General features: G+C 45.2%; 1 protein-coding gene across 4 annotated transcripts in view; it reads right to left on the bottom strand.

Moving 5' to 3' along the window:
* The window catches only part of MMUT (methylmalonyl-CoA mutase), a 67,267-nt gene that overhangs the window by 31,537 nt on the left and 22,123 nt on the right, over positions 1–13,607 (bottom strand). For all 4 annotated transcript variants that reach the window (XR_012234295.1, XM_073586516.1, XM_073586517.1 and 1 more), the window contains exons 5-9: positions 11,215–11,386; positions 8,544–8,792; positions 6,336–6,447; positions 4,880–4,995; positions 3,813–3,928 (exon numbers count right to left, since the gene is read on the bottom strand). Coding sequence is in view for 3 of the 4 variants with exons in the window: in XM_073586516.1 (XP_073442617.1) it covers positions 3,813–3,928; positions 4,880–4,995; positions 6,336–6,447; positions 8,544–8,792; positions 11,215–11,386 (765 nt within the window). In the remaining variant the exon portion in view is untranslated. The remainder of the gene's footprint in view (positions 1–3,812; positions 3,929–4,879; positions 4,996–6,335; positions 6,448–8,543; positions 8,793–11,214; positions 11,387–13,607) is intronic.

Genomic DNA, 13,607 nt, shown 5'->3' with positions numbered 1-13,607 from the left:
AGGATAGGATTAGATACACGGCTCAGCAGTCAGTATCACACGAGAGGATTAGATACACAGCTCAGTAGTCAGTATCACACAGGAGAGGATTAGATACACGGCTCAGCGGTCAGTAACACATGATAGGATTAGATACACAGCTTAGCTGTCAGTATCACATAGGAGAGGATTAGATACACGGCTCAGCACACAGTATCACACAGGATAGGATTAGATACACGGCTCAGCACACAGTATCACACAGGATAGGATTAGATACACGGCTCAGCAGTCAGTATCACACAGGATAGGATTAGATACACGGCTCAGCAGACTATCACACAGGATAGGATTAGATACACAGCTCAGCAGTCAGTATCACACAGGATAGGATTAGATACACGGCTCAGCACACAGTATCACACAGGATAGGATTAGATACACGGCTCAGCAGTCAGTATCACACGAGAGGATTAGATACACAGCTCAGTAGTCAGTATCACACAGGAGAGGATTAGATACACGGCTCAGTAGTCAGTAACACATGATAGGATTAGATACACGGCTTAGCTGTTAGTATCACACAGGAGAGGATTAGATACACGGCTCAGCACACAGTATCACACAGGATAGGATTAGATACACGGCTCAGCACACAGTATCACACAGGATAGGATTAGATACACGGCTCAGCAGTCAGTATCACACAGGAGATTATTAGATACACAGCTCAGCAGTCAGTATCACACAGGAGAGGATTAGATACACAGCTTAGCTGTCAGTATCACACAGGAGAGGATTAGATACACAGCTCAGCAGTATCACACAGGAGAGGATTAGATACACAGCTCAGCGGTCAGTAACACATGATAGGATTAGATACACAGCTTAGCTGTCAGTATCACACAGGAGAAGATTAGATACACAGCTCAGCAGTCAGTATCACACAGGAGAGGATTAGATACACAGCTCAGCAGTCAGTATCACACAGGAGAGGATTAGATACGCAGCTCAGCAGTCAGTATCACACAGGATAGGATTAGATACGGAGCTCAGCACACAGTATCACACAAGATAGGATTAGATACACAGTTCAGCACACAGTATCACACAGGAGAGGATTAGATACACGGCTCAGCGGTCAGTAACACATGATAGGATTAGATACACAGCTTAGCTGTCAGTATCACACAGGAGAGGATTAGATACACAGTTCAGCAGTCAGTATCACACAGGAGAGGATTAGATACACAGTTCAGCAGTCAGTATCACACAGGAGAGGATTAGATACACAGTTCAGCAGTCAGTATCACACAGGAGAGTATTAGATACACAGTTCAGCAGTCAGTATCACACAGGAGAGGATTAGATACACAGCTCAGCAGTCAGTATCACACAGGAGAGGATTAGATACACGGCTCAGCAGTCAGTATCACACAGGAGAGGATTACATACACAGCTCAGCAGTCAGTATCACACAGGAGAGGATTAGATACATGGCTCAGCAGTCAGTATCACACAGGAGAGGATTACATACACAGCTCAGCAGTCAGTATCACACGGGATAGGATTAGATACATGGCTCAGCAGTCAGTATCACACAGGAGAGGATTAGATACACGGCTGAGCAGACAGTATCACACAGGAGAGGACTAGATACACGGCTCAGCATACAGTATCACACAGGATAGGATTAGATACATGGCTCAGCAGACTATCACACAGGATAGGATTAGATACACGGCTCAGCAGTCAGTATCACACAGGATAGGATTAGATACACGGCTCAGCAGACTATCACACAGGATAGGATTAGATACACAGCTCAGCAGTCAGTATCACACGAGAGGATTAGATACACAGCTCAGTAGTCAGTATCACACAGGAGAGGATTAGATACACGGCTCAGCGGTCAGTAACACATGATAGGATTAGATACACAGCTCAGTAGTCAGTATCACACAGGAGAGGATTAGATACACGGCTCAGCACACAGTATCACACAGGATAGGATTAGATACACGGCTCAGCACACAGTATCACACAGGATAGGATTAGATACACGGCTCAGCACACAGTATCACACAGGATAGGATTAGATACACGGCTCAGCAGTCAGTATCACACAGGAGAGGATTAGATACACAGCTCAGCAGTCAGTATCACACAGGAGAGGATTAGATACACAGCTCAGCAGTCAGTATCACACAGGAGAGGATTAGATACACAGCTCAGTCAGTATCACACAGGAGAGGATTAGATACACGGCTCAGCACACAGTATCACACAGGATAGGATTAGATACACAGCTTAGCTGTCAGTATCACACAGGAGAGGATTAGATACACAGCTCAGCAGTATCACACAGGAGAGGATTAGATACACAGCTCAGCGGTCAGTAACACATGATAGGATTAGATACACAGCTTAGCTGTCAGTATCACACAGGAGAAGATTGGATACACGGCTCAGCACACAGTATCACACAGGATAGGATTAGATACACAGCTTAGCTGTCAGTATCACACAGGAGAGGATTAGATACACAGCTCAGCAGTATCACACAGGAGAGGATTAGATACACAGCTCAGCGGTCAGTAACACATGATAGGATTAGATACACAGCTTAGCTGTCAGTATCACACAGGAGAAGATTAGATACACAGCTCAGCAGTCAGTATCACACAGGAGAGGATTAGATACACAGCTCAGCAGTCAGTATCACACAGGAGAGGATTAGATACGCAGCTCAGCAGTCAGTATCACACAGGATAGGATTAAATACGGAGCTCAGCACACAGTATCACACAAGATAGGATTAGATACACAGTTCAGCACACAGTATCACACAGGAGAGGATTAGATACACGGCTCAGCGGTCAGTAACACATGATAGGATTAGATACACAGTTCAGCAGTCAGTATCACACAGGAGAGGATTAGATACACAGTTCAGCAGTCAGTATCACACAGGAGAGGATTAGATACACAGTTCAGCAGTCAGTATCACACAGGAGAGGATTAGATACACAGCTCAGCAGTCAGTATCACACAGGAGAGGATTAGATACACGGCTCAGCAGTCAGTATCACACAGGAGAGGATTACATACACAGCTCAGCAGTCAGTATCACACAGGAGAGGATTAGATACATGGCTCAGCAGTCAGTATCACACAGGAGAGGATTACATACACAGCTCAGCAGTCAGTATCACACGGGATAGGATTAGATACATGGCTCAGCAGTCAGTATCACACAGGAGAGGATTAGATGTCCAGCAGATTGCCAAGTGTTTTTAAACAGCAGGGAGCAGGGGCAGCAGCTGGTCGGGTGTTTTGGAAAGAGCAGCTCGGTCTCTGTCCTGGTTCCTCTCCTGCAGCTGGTATGTGCAGAGTGAACATCCAAGCAGTTATGCTGGAACAGTACAGCATCCAGGGCTTGCACTAGAGTGTAAATGGAGCTAAAAGGAAAGCACTGGGCTCTAATAAGATGGCGCCTGGCCACACCTACAGCCATGAATTGAGCTGCCCACAGAGGCGTGCCCAGTTCACAGCTGATGCTGCTGCAATGATAGAGATAGGGGTTGGCAGCCGACTCTTGTGTCTTATGCCCAGGGACTGCCGTAAGTGAGCATGGAAAGTGTCGTTCAGCAGCCAGAAAGGTAAGATGGCAGCCCCCAGTGGCTACATTACTACAGAAAAAAACAAAGCATATACACCACTGAATCAAGCTTAGGGGACTATTTTCTTTTTTACATTAAATTATGAAAAAACACGGCATCTTCCCTTTAAATATTTGTCTGTTACTAGATTAAAATAAATTAAAGGGTCACCTGGCCCGGGCGGCTTCCACTGCAAGACCCAGGAGGTTTCCCTGACCGGTAGCAGCACACTCGGTGATTGCAGCCAGACAGCGTTCCGCAGCGGCCCCGTCTCTGCTCGCCTTCACCTAAGAGACAGACGTACAATCAGCAGATGACATTACTATGCTCTGCCCAGGAGGAACCGTTTGTGGCCGCTTTTTTCTGAGACATGAAACTTGGTAGAATAACATCTAAAATAACAAAAACAAAACAAAAAAAAAAAAAAACCCTTTTTCAAATAGTCTGGATTGAAAATCCACAACTATGTGTTTCCACGGTAACAGACTACAAGAACGCTGAAGTCGGATTCTCCGGAGTTCTGCCTCTGATCTTGGAGTGGAGTGTTCAATGAGCAGACTAGAAAATAAAGTTCTGCCTTATTAACATAGCACAAAGAGCGGAAAGAAGTGTTTTTCCTAATTTGGGTAAACATTTTAAGGGAACAATAAACAATTAGAAAAAAAATCATTACAATCCTTAGTAAATCTTGACCGTGCTAATTACAGGTATTGGAAGGTGCCATTGGTTGCTGATGGTGTGCGTGTCAATTGCTGACGAACGTCCCATTAAAAAGCCAAAATCAAAGTATTAACGTCAATTACCTCCCAATTATAGGGCTGCCGGCGGGGGCTGCTACTGTTTTAACGCTGAAGGTTACTTACTATTAATGATTGGGTCTAGAGAGGAGAACGTGTCACAACAACGCATGACAGCCCCCCGGGACCGCGAGTGCCGACACCGCTGGAACGGAGCCGGAACGGGAGGCCAGTATAGGCATTTAGCTTAGGAAGGGGTTGTCCTCGTAGTGGAAAACCTCTCTAAAACGCTTAGAGAGCACAGACGAAAAATCTAAACAAAATGTCCTGATCCTTATGGGGTTAATATGATTCTGAGAAGTGACATCCAGTTCCACATATGATACATGTAAAGCATCCTCAGGTCACAGCTACGTCCGCCCTCCGGGATATCGGTCGGGTCGGGTGATGTGCATCTCTCGGACTCGTGCCCCTTATTACACCCCGCACGCTTCTTCTTACCCTTTTAAGCTTCTCAATTTGTCGGTTGCGAACAGCGGTATTATCAATGGCGAGGACTTCCACCGTCTCCTCCTTTTCCAGCTGGTACTTATTCACGCCGACGATCACTTCGGAACCTGCAGATGTAATCGTAGAACTAAATCATTGATTGATTCACGGATGCTATAGTCATAATATTCATCCTGAGCCTCCTGGTTCACAAGTAGACTGTCAGACTGACGCTGGAAGCACTACATGTGCTAGAACACACCACACTGTTTTATGTGGTGCAAATCTTTGGTGTACTTTCACTCTGAGATCCTTGAGCTTTAAACCAAAACGTTATCCTTCCTCGGACCACCCCTCAATGCCTGTGATTATTCGTCCAGATCACGCAGATGTAGCAGGGCTGGTAGGTATTAGAATGTGCTATGGTTGTTAGACTTGATACAATGCTGCCACCTGCTGGTCTTATTTAGAAATGCATAAGGTCCTTTATATACAAGGGTTTAAATAAGAAAGTAAAAGTGGGTTTTGTTTTTATTTCAAATAAAGGACTTTATTCTGGCTGTGTCTTTATTTACCCAATAAGTATAGTATTAGTAATAGATAAGTATCTTACAGACGCCTCTCCATTACTAATCTGTGGACTTGATGTCACTTGACAATACAAAGGTGACATCAACCCCACTTGCCACCGCAACAGGGCAAGTGGGAAGAGCTGCGCAAAGCGCCAGGAATTGACTCATCTAATAGATGCGCCTTTTCTGGGCGGCTGTGGGCTGCTATTTTTAGGTTGGAGAGGAGGGGCAATATCCATATCCCCTTACCAGCCTGAGAATACCATCCCCTAGGTGTCTGCTTTAACAAGGCTGGTTGCCAAAAATGGGGGGAACATCATAGTGACTCCTCTATTCTTGATAACCTGCCTTGCTAACGCTGACAGCTGAGGGTTGCAGCCCCCAGCTGTGAGTTTTGCTTGGCTGGTTATCAAAAATACAGGGGAACCTAGCTGTGTTTTTTTTTTCTTATTATCTTTTTTATAGCGCAGGCGTTGGCTAATGAATACACCCATCAGCCAGCACCTGCTCTCGCTGTTATTAGCGGCAGCAGGTGTTGGATAATGGAAGTAGTAGTCCCAATCAGCCGTCGCCAGTGAGCGGAGGTAAACTTTTTACCTCTGATGACTGCTGCGGGCTCACGCTGTCATTTGACCGTGGGAACCGTGGCTGTCTGACCGTCGGTAATGATTTTAATGAATGAATGGGGTTCGGGTCCTGTTCTGGAACCCAAACCTGGGCTTTTTTAACTGTTTGGCCCCAATGGGGACAGTCATGATGGTCCCAGCAAGGTCGGCAAACAATTCCTTTCTACAGAGACGCAATGATAAACACAGCACCAATCTTTGCTGTTACCCCATACAATATCCGTAGACTCCGAGAGATATCAGAGAACACGCTGCCATGTTGTCTCTCACCTGAATCAATCCTGGCTTGTCTCCGGGCCGCACACTCCTCTATCCGCAGTTTTGGGATTCCCTCGGCCACGGCTCGGGCCATTCCACCCATCTCTTCTACCTCATTAATGAGCTGAGGTAGGAGAAGAGAAGACAGAGGGTTAAGACAAAGGGTTAAAGCTGCTGACCGACCAACTATGATCGAGCTGGTCTGACACAATACCGTGATGCAGCGCCGCCTGATAGCGGCTCATTAGTTGGACTGTATAACGCAATATTGTAGTATTGCAGCATATGATACAAGCAACTAAATGATCGATTGCTCAAGTTCCACTAAGAAAATAAAAAAAATAAAAGTATAAAGTTTAAATCATACTCTTGTCAATCTGAAAGAAAAAAAAAAAAGCCTATATTTGGTATTGCTAAATCTGTAACAGTTCAATCTACGAACAGTATAAATTAACCCACACGGTAAAAATTCTTATCGCCAGGTTAAGGCTAAGTTCACACGTACCGGAACTCTCGCGGAAATTACCGCGAGAATTCCGGAATTCCATTCCGCGGGAAAATCGCATTTTAAATTCCCGCGATTTTCCCGCGGAAAAACTAGCATTTTGCAAGTGTATTTAGCTTGCAAAATGCTAGCGTTTTCCAAGCGATCTGGAGCATCGCTTGGAGAACTGATTGACAGGTTGGTCACACTCGTCAAACATAGTGTTTGACGAGTGTGCCCAACTTTTTACTATTGAGGCCGCCTATGCAGCATCAGTAGTAAAAGATAAAATGTAAAAAAAAAATAAAAAATGGTGTTATTCTTACCTTCCGATGTCCCGCGCAGCCGTTCCCAGTAATCCTTTGCGAAAATGCCAGCGATGACATACGTTCTCGCGGGATCGCGATGACCGCGAGACTTCGCGATCCCGCGAGAACGGACGTCATCGCGGACATTTTCGCAAAGGATTACTGGAACCGGGAGCGTGGAGAGAGGCGGGAAGGCTGCGCGGGACGCCGGAAGGTAAGAAAAACAATATTTTTTATTTTAAATTCTGTTTTTTACAGGGATATGGTACCCAAAGCCCGGAGGACAGTCTCCTCTCCTCCGGACCGTGGGTACCAACCGCAAATGTTCTGCTTACTTTCCACATGGTGTGCACAGCCACATGCGGGAAGCAAGCGGAACAATGCATTCCTATGGGTGCGGAATTGCCGCGATCCCGCAAAATTAATGAGCATGCTGCGGTTTTTACCGCGAAACGATTCCGCCGCGGTAAAAACCGCAGCATTAGCACAGCATTGCGGAATCCCATAGGAATGCATGGGATGCTTATTTTTCGCGGCAAAATCGCGCGGTTAAAACCGCCGCGGAAATGTGAAAAAAACGCCACGTGTGAACTCAGCCTAAAGCTTTCAAAACAACCCCCCTCCGAAGAAAACAGTAATGGAACTGCATTTTACTTTCCTTTTTTTTTTTTTTCTTCAGTATTTGAAATGATAAAATCATGTTCTTTTTTGCAGGACTACAACTGTGTCGATGGGCGAAAAAATATCATAAAGTTGAATCTTGGATAAAGGAGAGTAAAAAGAAAAAACAAATTGACAATGCAAAGATGAAATTTGGTCGCAGACGTAAAGACTTAAATGGGTATTCCCATTTTCCAAGATCCAGTATGTAGTAGCTGTAATAATATTAGTAAATAATTTCAATTAGAAATGTAGTATAGTTTCTCTGATTAGCTATGTCTCTTGCCTCATGTGCAGGCATCGGAGGACCTTAGGTATCCATGGTTACGACCACTAGCTAATAATCACTATGTCAGTGGTGGTAACCATGGATACCTAAGATCTTGCACTGCCTCTGCACGTGAGGAAAGACAGCTAATCACAAGAACTATTCTACATTTGCATTTGTTAATATTATTACTATTACATCTACTACGATCTTAGAGATCGGAATACCCCTTTAACTCCTTAGAGGCCACCACCAACAGCATCTAGAAGACGTGGCAAAATAAAGACCTGATCGAATTTTAAATTTTGGGTTTCACAAACAAGGTGTTTTTTTTTTTTTTTTTCTTAATAATAAAATACGCCAGAAACACAAAAACTGATGCTCTATTTTTTTGATGTTCACATTCACTGACGGCAAGCCAAGATCTTGAGAAAGCTGCAGAGGAAGCGGAGAGAAGGACCGGCTCTGCTGCATCTGCACACACGCGTGCGCGTCCTCACCTTCAGAGCCGCCTGGAACACGTCTTCGGTGAGGCACTCCATCATGTGGGAACCCCCCCAGGGGTCTGCCACCTTAGGGATCCCGGACTCCTCCTGAATGATGATCTGGGTGTTACGGGCGATCCGCGCGCTCTTCACCGTGGGAAGACCTAAGGCCTCATCAAACGAGTTGGTGTGAAGCGACTGCGTGCCCCCGAACACGGCGGCCATGGCTTCAATCACGGTGCGGATGACGTTGTTGTACGGGTCCTGCCGATGTATCACAATCATGTCACCAGATATACAAATCCATCCTATTAATAATATGGTCTGGGGTTTACCGGCCCCGAGCAAAGCTATGTGTAGGCATGGAAACAGACTGTTACTAAGCAGACATACACCGTTCATTGTTTTCTCATTAATGTACACTCTGCACCCCATCTTGACTAGAAAAAAAAACAGAAATGTAGATATTTCTGCAAATTTATTAAAAAATAAAAACTGAAATATCACATGGTCATAAGTATTCAGACCCTTGGCTCAGTATTGAGTAGAAGCGCCTTTTGAGCTAGTACAGCCATGTGTCTTCTTGGGAATGATGCAACAAGTTTTTCACACCTGGATTTGGGGATCCTCTGCCATTCTTCTTGCAGATCCTCTCCAGTTCCATCAGGTTGGATGGTGAATGTTGGTGGACAGCCATTTTCAGGTCTCTCCAGAGATGCTCCATTGGGTTTAGGTCAGGGCTCTGGCTGGGCCTGTCAAGAATGGTCACAGAGTTGTTCTGAAGCCACTCCTTTGTTATTTTAGCTGTGTGCTTAGAGCCATTGCCTTGTTGGAAGGTGAACCTTCGGCCAAGTCTGAGGTCCAGGTCACTCTGGAAGAGGATTTCATTCAGGATACCTCTGTACTTGGCCGCATTCAGGTTTCCTTCAATTGCAACCAGTCATTCTGTCCCTACAGCTGAAAAACACCCCCATAGCATGATGATGCTGCCACCACCATGTTTCACTGTTGGGATTGTATTGGGCAGGTGATGAGCAGAGCCTGGTTTTCTCCACACATACCGCTTAGAATTATCACCAAGAAGTTTTATCTTCGTCTCATCAGACCAGAGAGTCTTATTTCTCATAGTCTGGGAGTCCTTCATGTGGTTTTTTTAGCAAATTCTATGCGGGCATTCATATGTCTGGCACTGAGGAGAGGCTTCTGACCGGCCACTCTGCCATAAAGACCCGACTGGTGGAGGGCTGCAGTGATAGTTGACTTTGTGGAACTTTCTCCCATCTCCCTACTGCATCTGTGCAGCTCAGCCGCAGTGATCTTGGGATATACTGAAAAAAAGAGAGAGGACAGCACCTCCGGGCACAGGTGATTTTAATTAACAGGAGACTGCAAAGTAATGGGTGTAGCCCATTTCTGCTCTCACTGAAGAGATTGATGGAGTTGACTTCCTTGCTCCTTACATTTGGTGTGGTGCTGTGTGGCGGCCATTGTTTCTGTGGTTCTGTGCTGATGGGGCGGCGCAGTTTGGAGTCATGGGGACTCTGTCTTGCAGCAAGAGTGCTGTGAGACACACCGGGCCGTCTGCCCTGCCGCAGCTTTTCTGCTGTGGCGGTGGTCGGTGCACGGCTCCGCTCCGTGGGAGCGATGGGAACTCCTTTCATTTGGTGTTGGTGCTGTGTGGCAGCCATTGCTGCTGTGGTTTTTTGCTGGTGGAGCGGCGCGGTCTGCAGACCCTGGGCCGTCTGCTCTGCTGGTGCATTGTTGCAGTGGTCGACGCACGGCCCCGCTCAGTTAGGGCAGTACACTCACTATGAGGTTTGCCGTGACGTGGCAGGGGGCTTCATACAGTCCGATCAGTATGTTAAACTAAGAATCTCATGTTTGCTTCATAAATTTTGCCTAGCGGCATTAGATCAATTTATAATTTTTGGAGGTGCAGTTCATGCTTTCATTTTTGGTGTGCAGTGATCTTGGGGTTCTTCTTTACCTCTCTCACCAGGGCTCTTCTCCCACGATTGCTCAGTTTGGCTGGACGGCCAGGTCTATGAACACTTCTGGTTTTCCCAAACTTCTTCCATTTAAGGATTATGGAGGCCACTGTGCTCTTAGGAACCTTGAGTACTGCAGAAATTCTTCTGTAACCTTGGCCAGATCTGTGCCTTGCCACAATTCTGTCTCTGAGCTCCTTGGACAGTTCCTTGGACCTCATGATTCTCATTTGGTCTAACATGCACTGTGAGCTGTAAGGTCTTATATAGACAGGTGTGAGCCTTTACAAATCAAGTCCTATCTGTTTAATTAAACATAGCTGGACTCCAATGAAGGAGTAGAACCATCTCAAGGAAGATCACACAAGGAAATGGACAGCATGTGACTTAAATATGAGTGTCTGAGCAAAGGGTCTGAATACTTATGACCATGTGATATTTCAGTTTTTCTTTAATAAATTTGCAAAAATTTCTACATTTGTTTTTTTCAGTCAAGATGAGGTGCAGAGTGTACATTAAGGGCCTGAATACTTTCCGTACCCAGTGTAGGTCTGCAGTGGAGCTGTAGACCTCGAATAAGCGTTTTCTATTTCAGACTATTTGCAACGATGCCTCATTTTCGTGCAATCATTATGCAGACCGGCTCTTTCTCACATCAGTGTCTACATGTGACACTCTGAGTATTCGAGGGTCCTCACCTGTTCTGTAAGTGACCACCCAGACGTCTGGCAGTGTGCGCGCAGCAACAGAGACTTCTTGTCCTTGGGCTGGAAGTTCTTCTCAATAAGATGTGCCCACAACCTCCGACCTGCTCGCATTTTTGCAATTTCCATATAGAAATTCATCCCAATGCCCCAAAAGAAGGACAACCTGAGCGGGTGCAAATCATAAAATCCAAGACACATAAGTACATTAAGAATCCTGTATTATACCCCAGAGCTGCACTAACTATTCTGCTGGTGCAGTCACTGTGTACATACATTACATTACTGATCCTGGGTTACATCCTGTATTATATACACCAGAGCTGCACTCACTATTCTGCTGGTGCAGTCACTGTGTACATACATTACATTACTGATCCTGAGTTACATCCTGTATTATATACACCAGAGCTGCACTCACTATTCTGCTGGTGCAGTCACTGTGTACATACATTACATTACTGATCCTGAGTTACATCCTGTATTATACCCCAGAGCTGCACTCACTATTCTGCTGGTGCAGTCTCTGTGTACATACATTACATTACTGATCCTGGGTTACATCCTGTATTATATACACCAGAGCTGCACTCACTATTCTGCTGGTGCAGTCACTGTGTACATACATTACATTACTGATCCTGAGTTACATCCTGTATTATACCCCAGAGCTGCACTCACTATTCTGCTGGTGCAGTCTCTGTGTACATACATTACATTACTGATCCTGAGTTACATCCTGTATTATACCCCAGAGCTGCACTCACTATTCTGCTGGTGCAGTCTCTGTGTACATACATTACATTACTGATCCTGGGTTACATCCTGTATTATATACACCAGAGCTGCACTCACTATTCTGCTGGTGCAGTCACTGTGTACATACATTACATTACTGATCCTGAGTTACATCCTGTATTATACCCCAGAGCTGCACTCACTATTCTGCTGGTGCAGTCTCTGTGTACATACATTACATTACTGATCCTGAGTTACATCCTGTATTATACCCCAGAGCTGCACTCACTATTCTGCTGGTGCAGTCTCTGTGTACATACATTACATTACTGATCCTGGGTTACATCCTGTATTATATACACCAGAGCTGCACTCACTATTCTGCTGGTGCAGTCACTGTGTACATACATTACATTACTGATCCTGAGTTACATCCTGTATTATACCCCAGAGCTGCACTTACTATTCTGCTGGTGCAGTCACTGCGTACATACATTACATTACTGATCCTGAGTTACATCCTGTATTATACTCCAGAGCTGCACTCACTATTCTGCTGGTGCAGTCACTGTGTACATACAATACATTACTGATCCTGAGTTACATCCTGCATTATACCCCAGAGCTGCACTCACTATTCTGCTGGTGCAGTCACTGTGTACATACATTACATTACTGATCCTGGGTTACATCCTGTATTATATACTCCAGAGCTGCACTCACTATTCTGCTGGTGCAGTCACTGTGTACATACATTACATTACTGATCCTGAGTTACATCCTGTATTATACCCCAGAGCTGCACTCACTATTCTGCTGGTGCAGTCACTGTGTACAGACATAACATTACTGATCCTGGGTTACATCCTGTATTATATACTCCAGAGCTGCACTCACTATTCTGCTGGTGCAGTCACTGTGTACATACATTACATTAGAGTTGAGCGACTTTTGGTTTTTTAGGGTCGCGTTTCGTTTCGTGAAACCCGACTTTTCCAAAAGTCGGGTCGAGCAAGATCGTCCGATTATAGGGAAAAGTCGGGGTCGTCCCGAAACACGAAACCCAATGTAAGTCAATGGGGAATAAAAGTCGGCAGTGAGAGGAGGACAGGAAACACACCTACAGTGCCCATTTGAATGCCAAAAGCATCAATTCTTCTTACTTAAGCTTGTCAACCTTAATTAACTTCATAATACAAGTTACGCACTGAAAAATGGGGGTTATTTGGCTAAAGTTGTGGGGGGGAAGGGCTGGCTGCAGGTTTTCATGTGCCCTGGGCGAAAGAGCGCCCCTTTAACACATACCACAACTCATCATGCTCCGATACGGCAGAGAAATAGCGGTATAGTACAATGAAAAATACTTCACTTTTTACATATCATGACGAGGCCCATCTATTTCTCCATACAGAATCATTGGTCCCATATAATGTTTGAAACAGTATATGATGAGCTCCACATAATGCTACAGTATATGTTGGTCCCCATGGATGAAGCTCCACTGTCTTATGGGCCCAAATAATGCTCCAAACATAATGGGCCCCATTTCTAATGCTCTAGTGTATAATGGGCCCTGTAAATGCTGCTCCAGTGTCTGATGTCCACCTTTGGAATGTTCCAGTGTATGGTGGGCCCCATCTATCATTCTC

This window comes from Dendrobates tinctorius, unplaced genomic scaffold, assembly GCF_039654945.1.
Source record: "Dendrobates tinctorius isolate UK_male_01 unplaced genomic scaffold, ASM3965494v1 ptg000093l, whole genome shotgun sequence".
Taxonomy (NCBI): Eukaryota; Metazoa; Chordata; class Amphibia; order Anura; family Dendrobatidae; genus Dendrobates; species Dendrobates tinctorius.
Note: the sequence above shows the minus strand (reverse complement) of the source record. Positions and strands in the feature narration are given on the sequence as shown.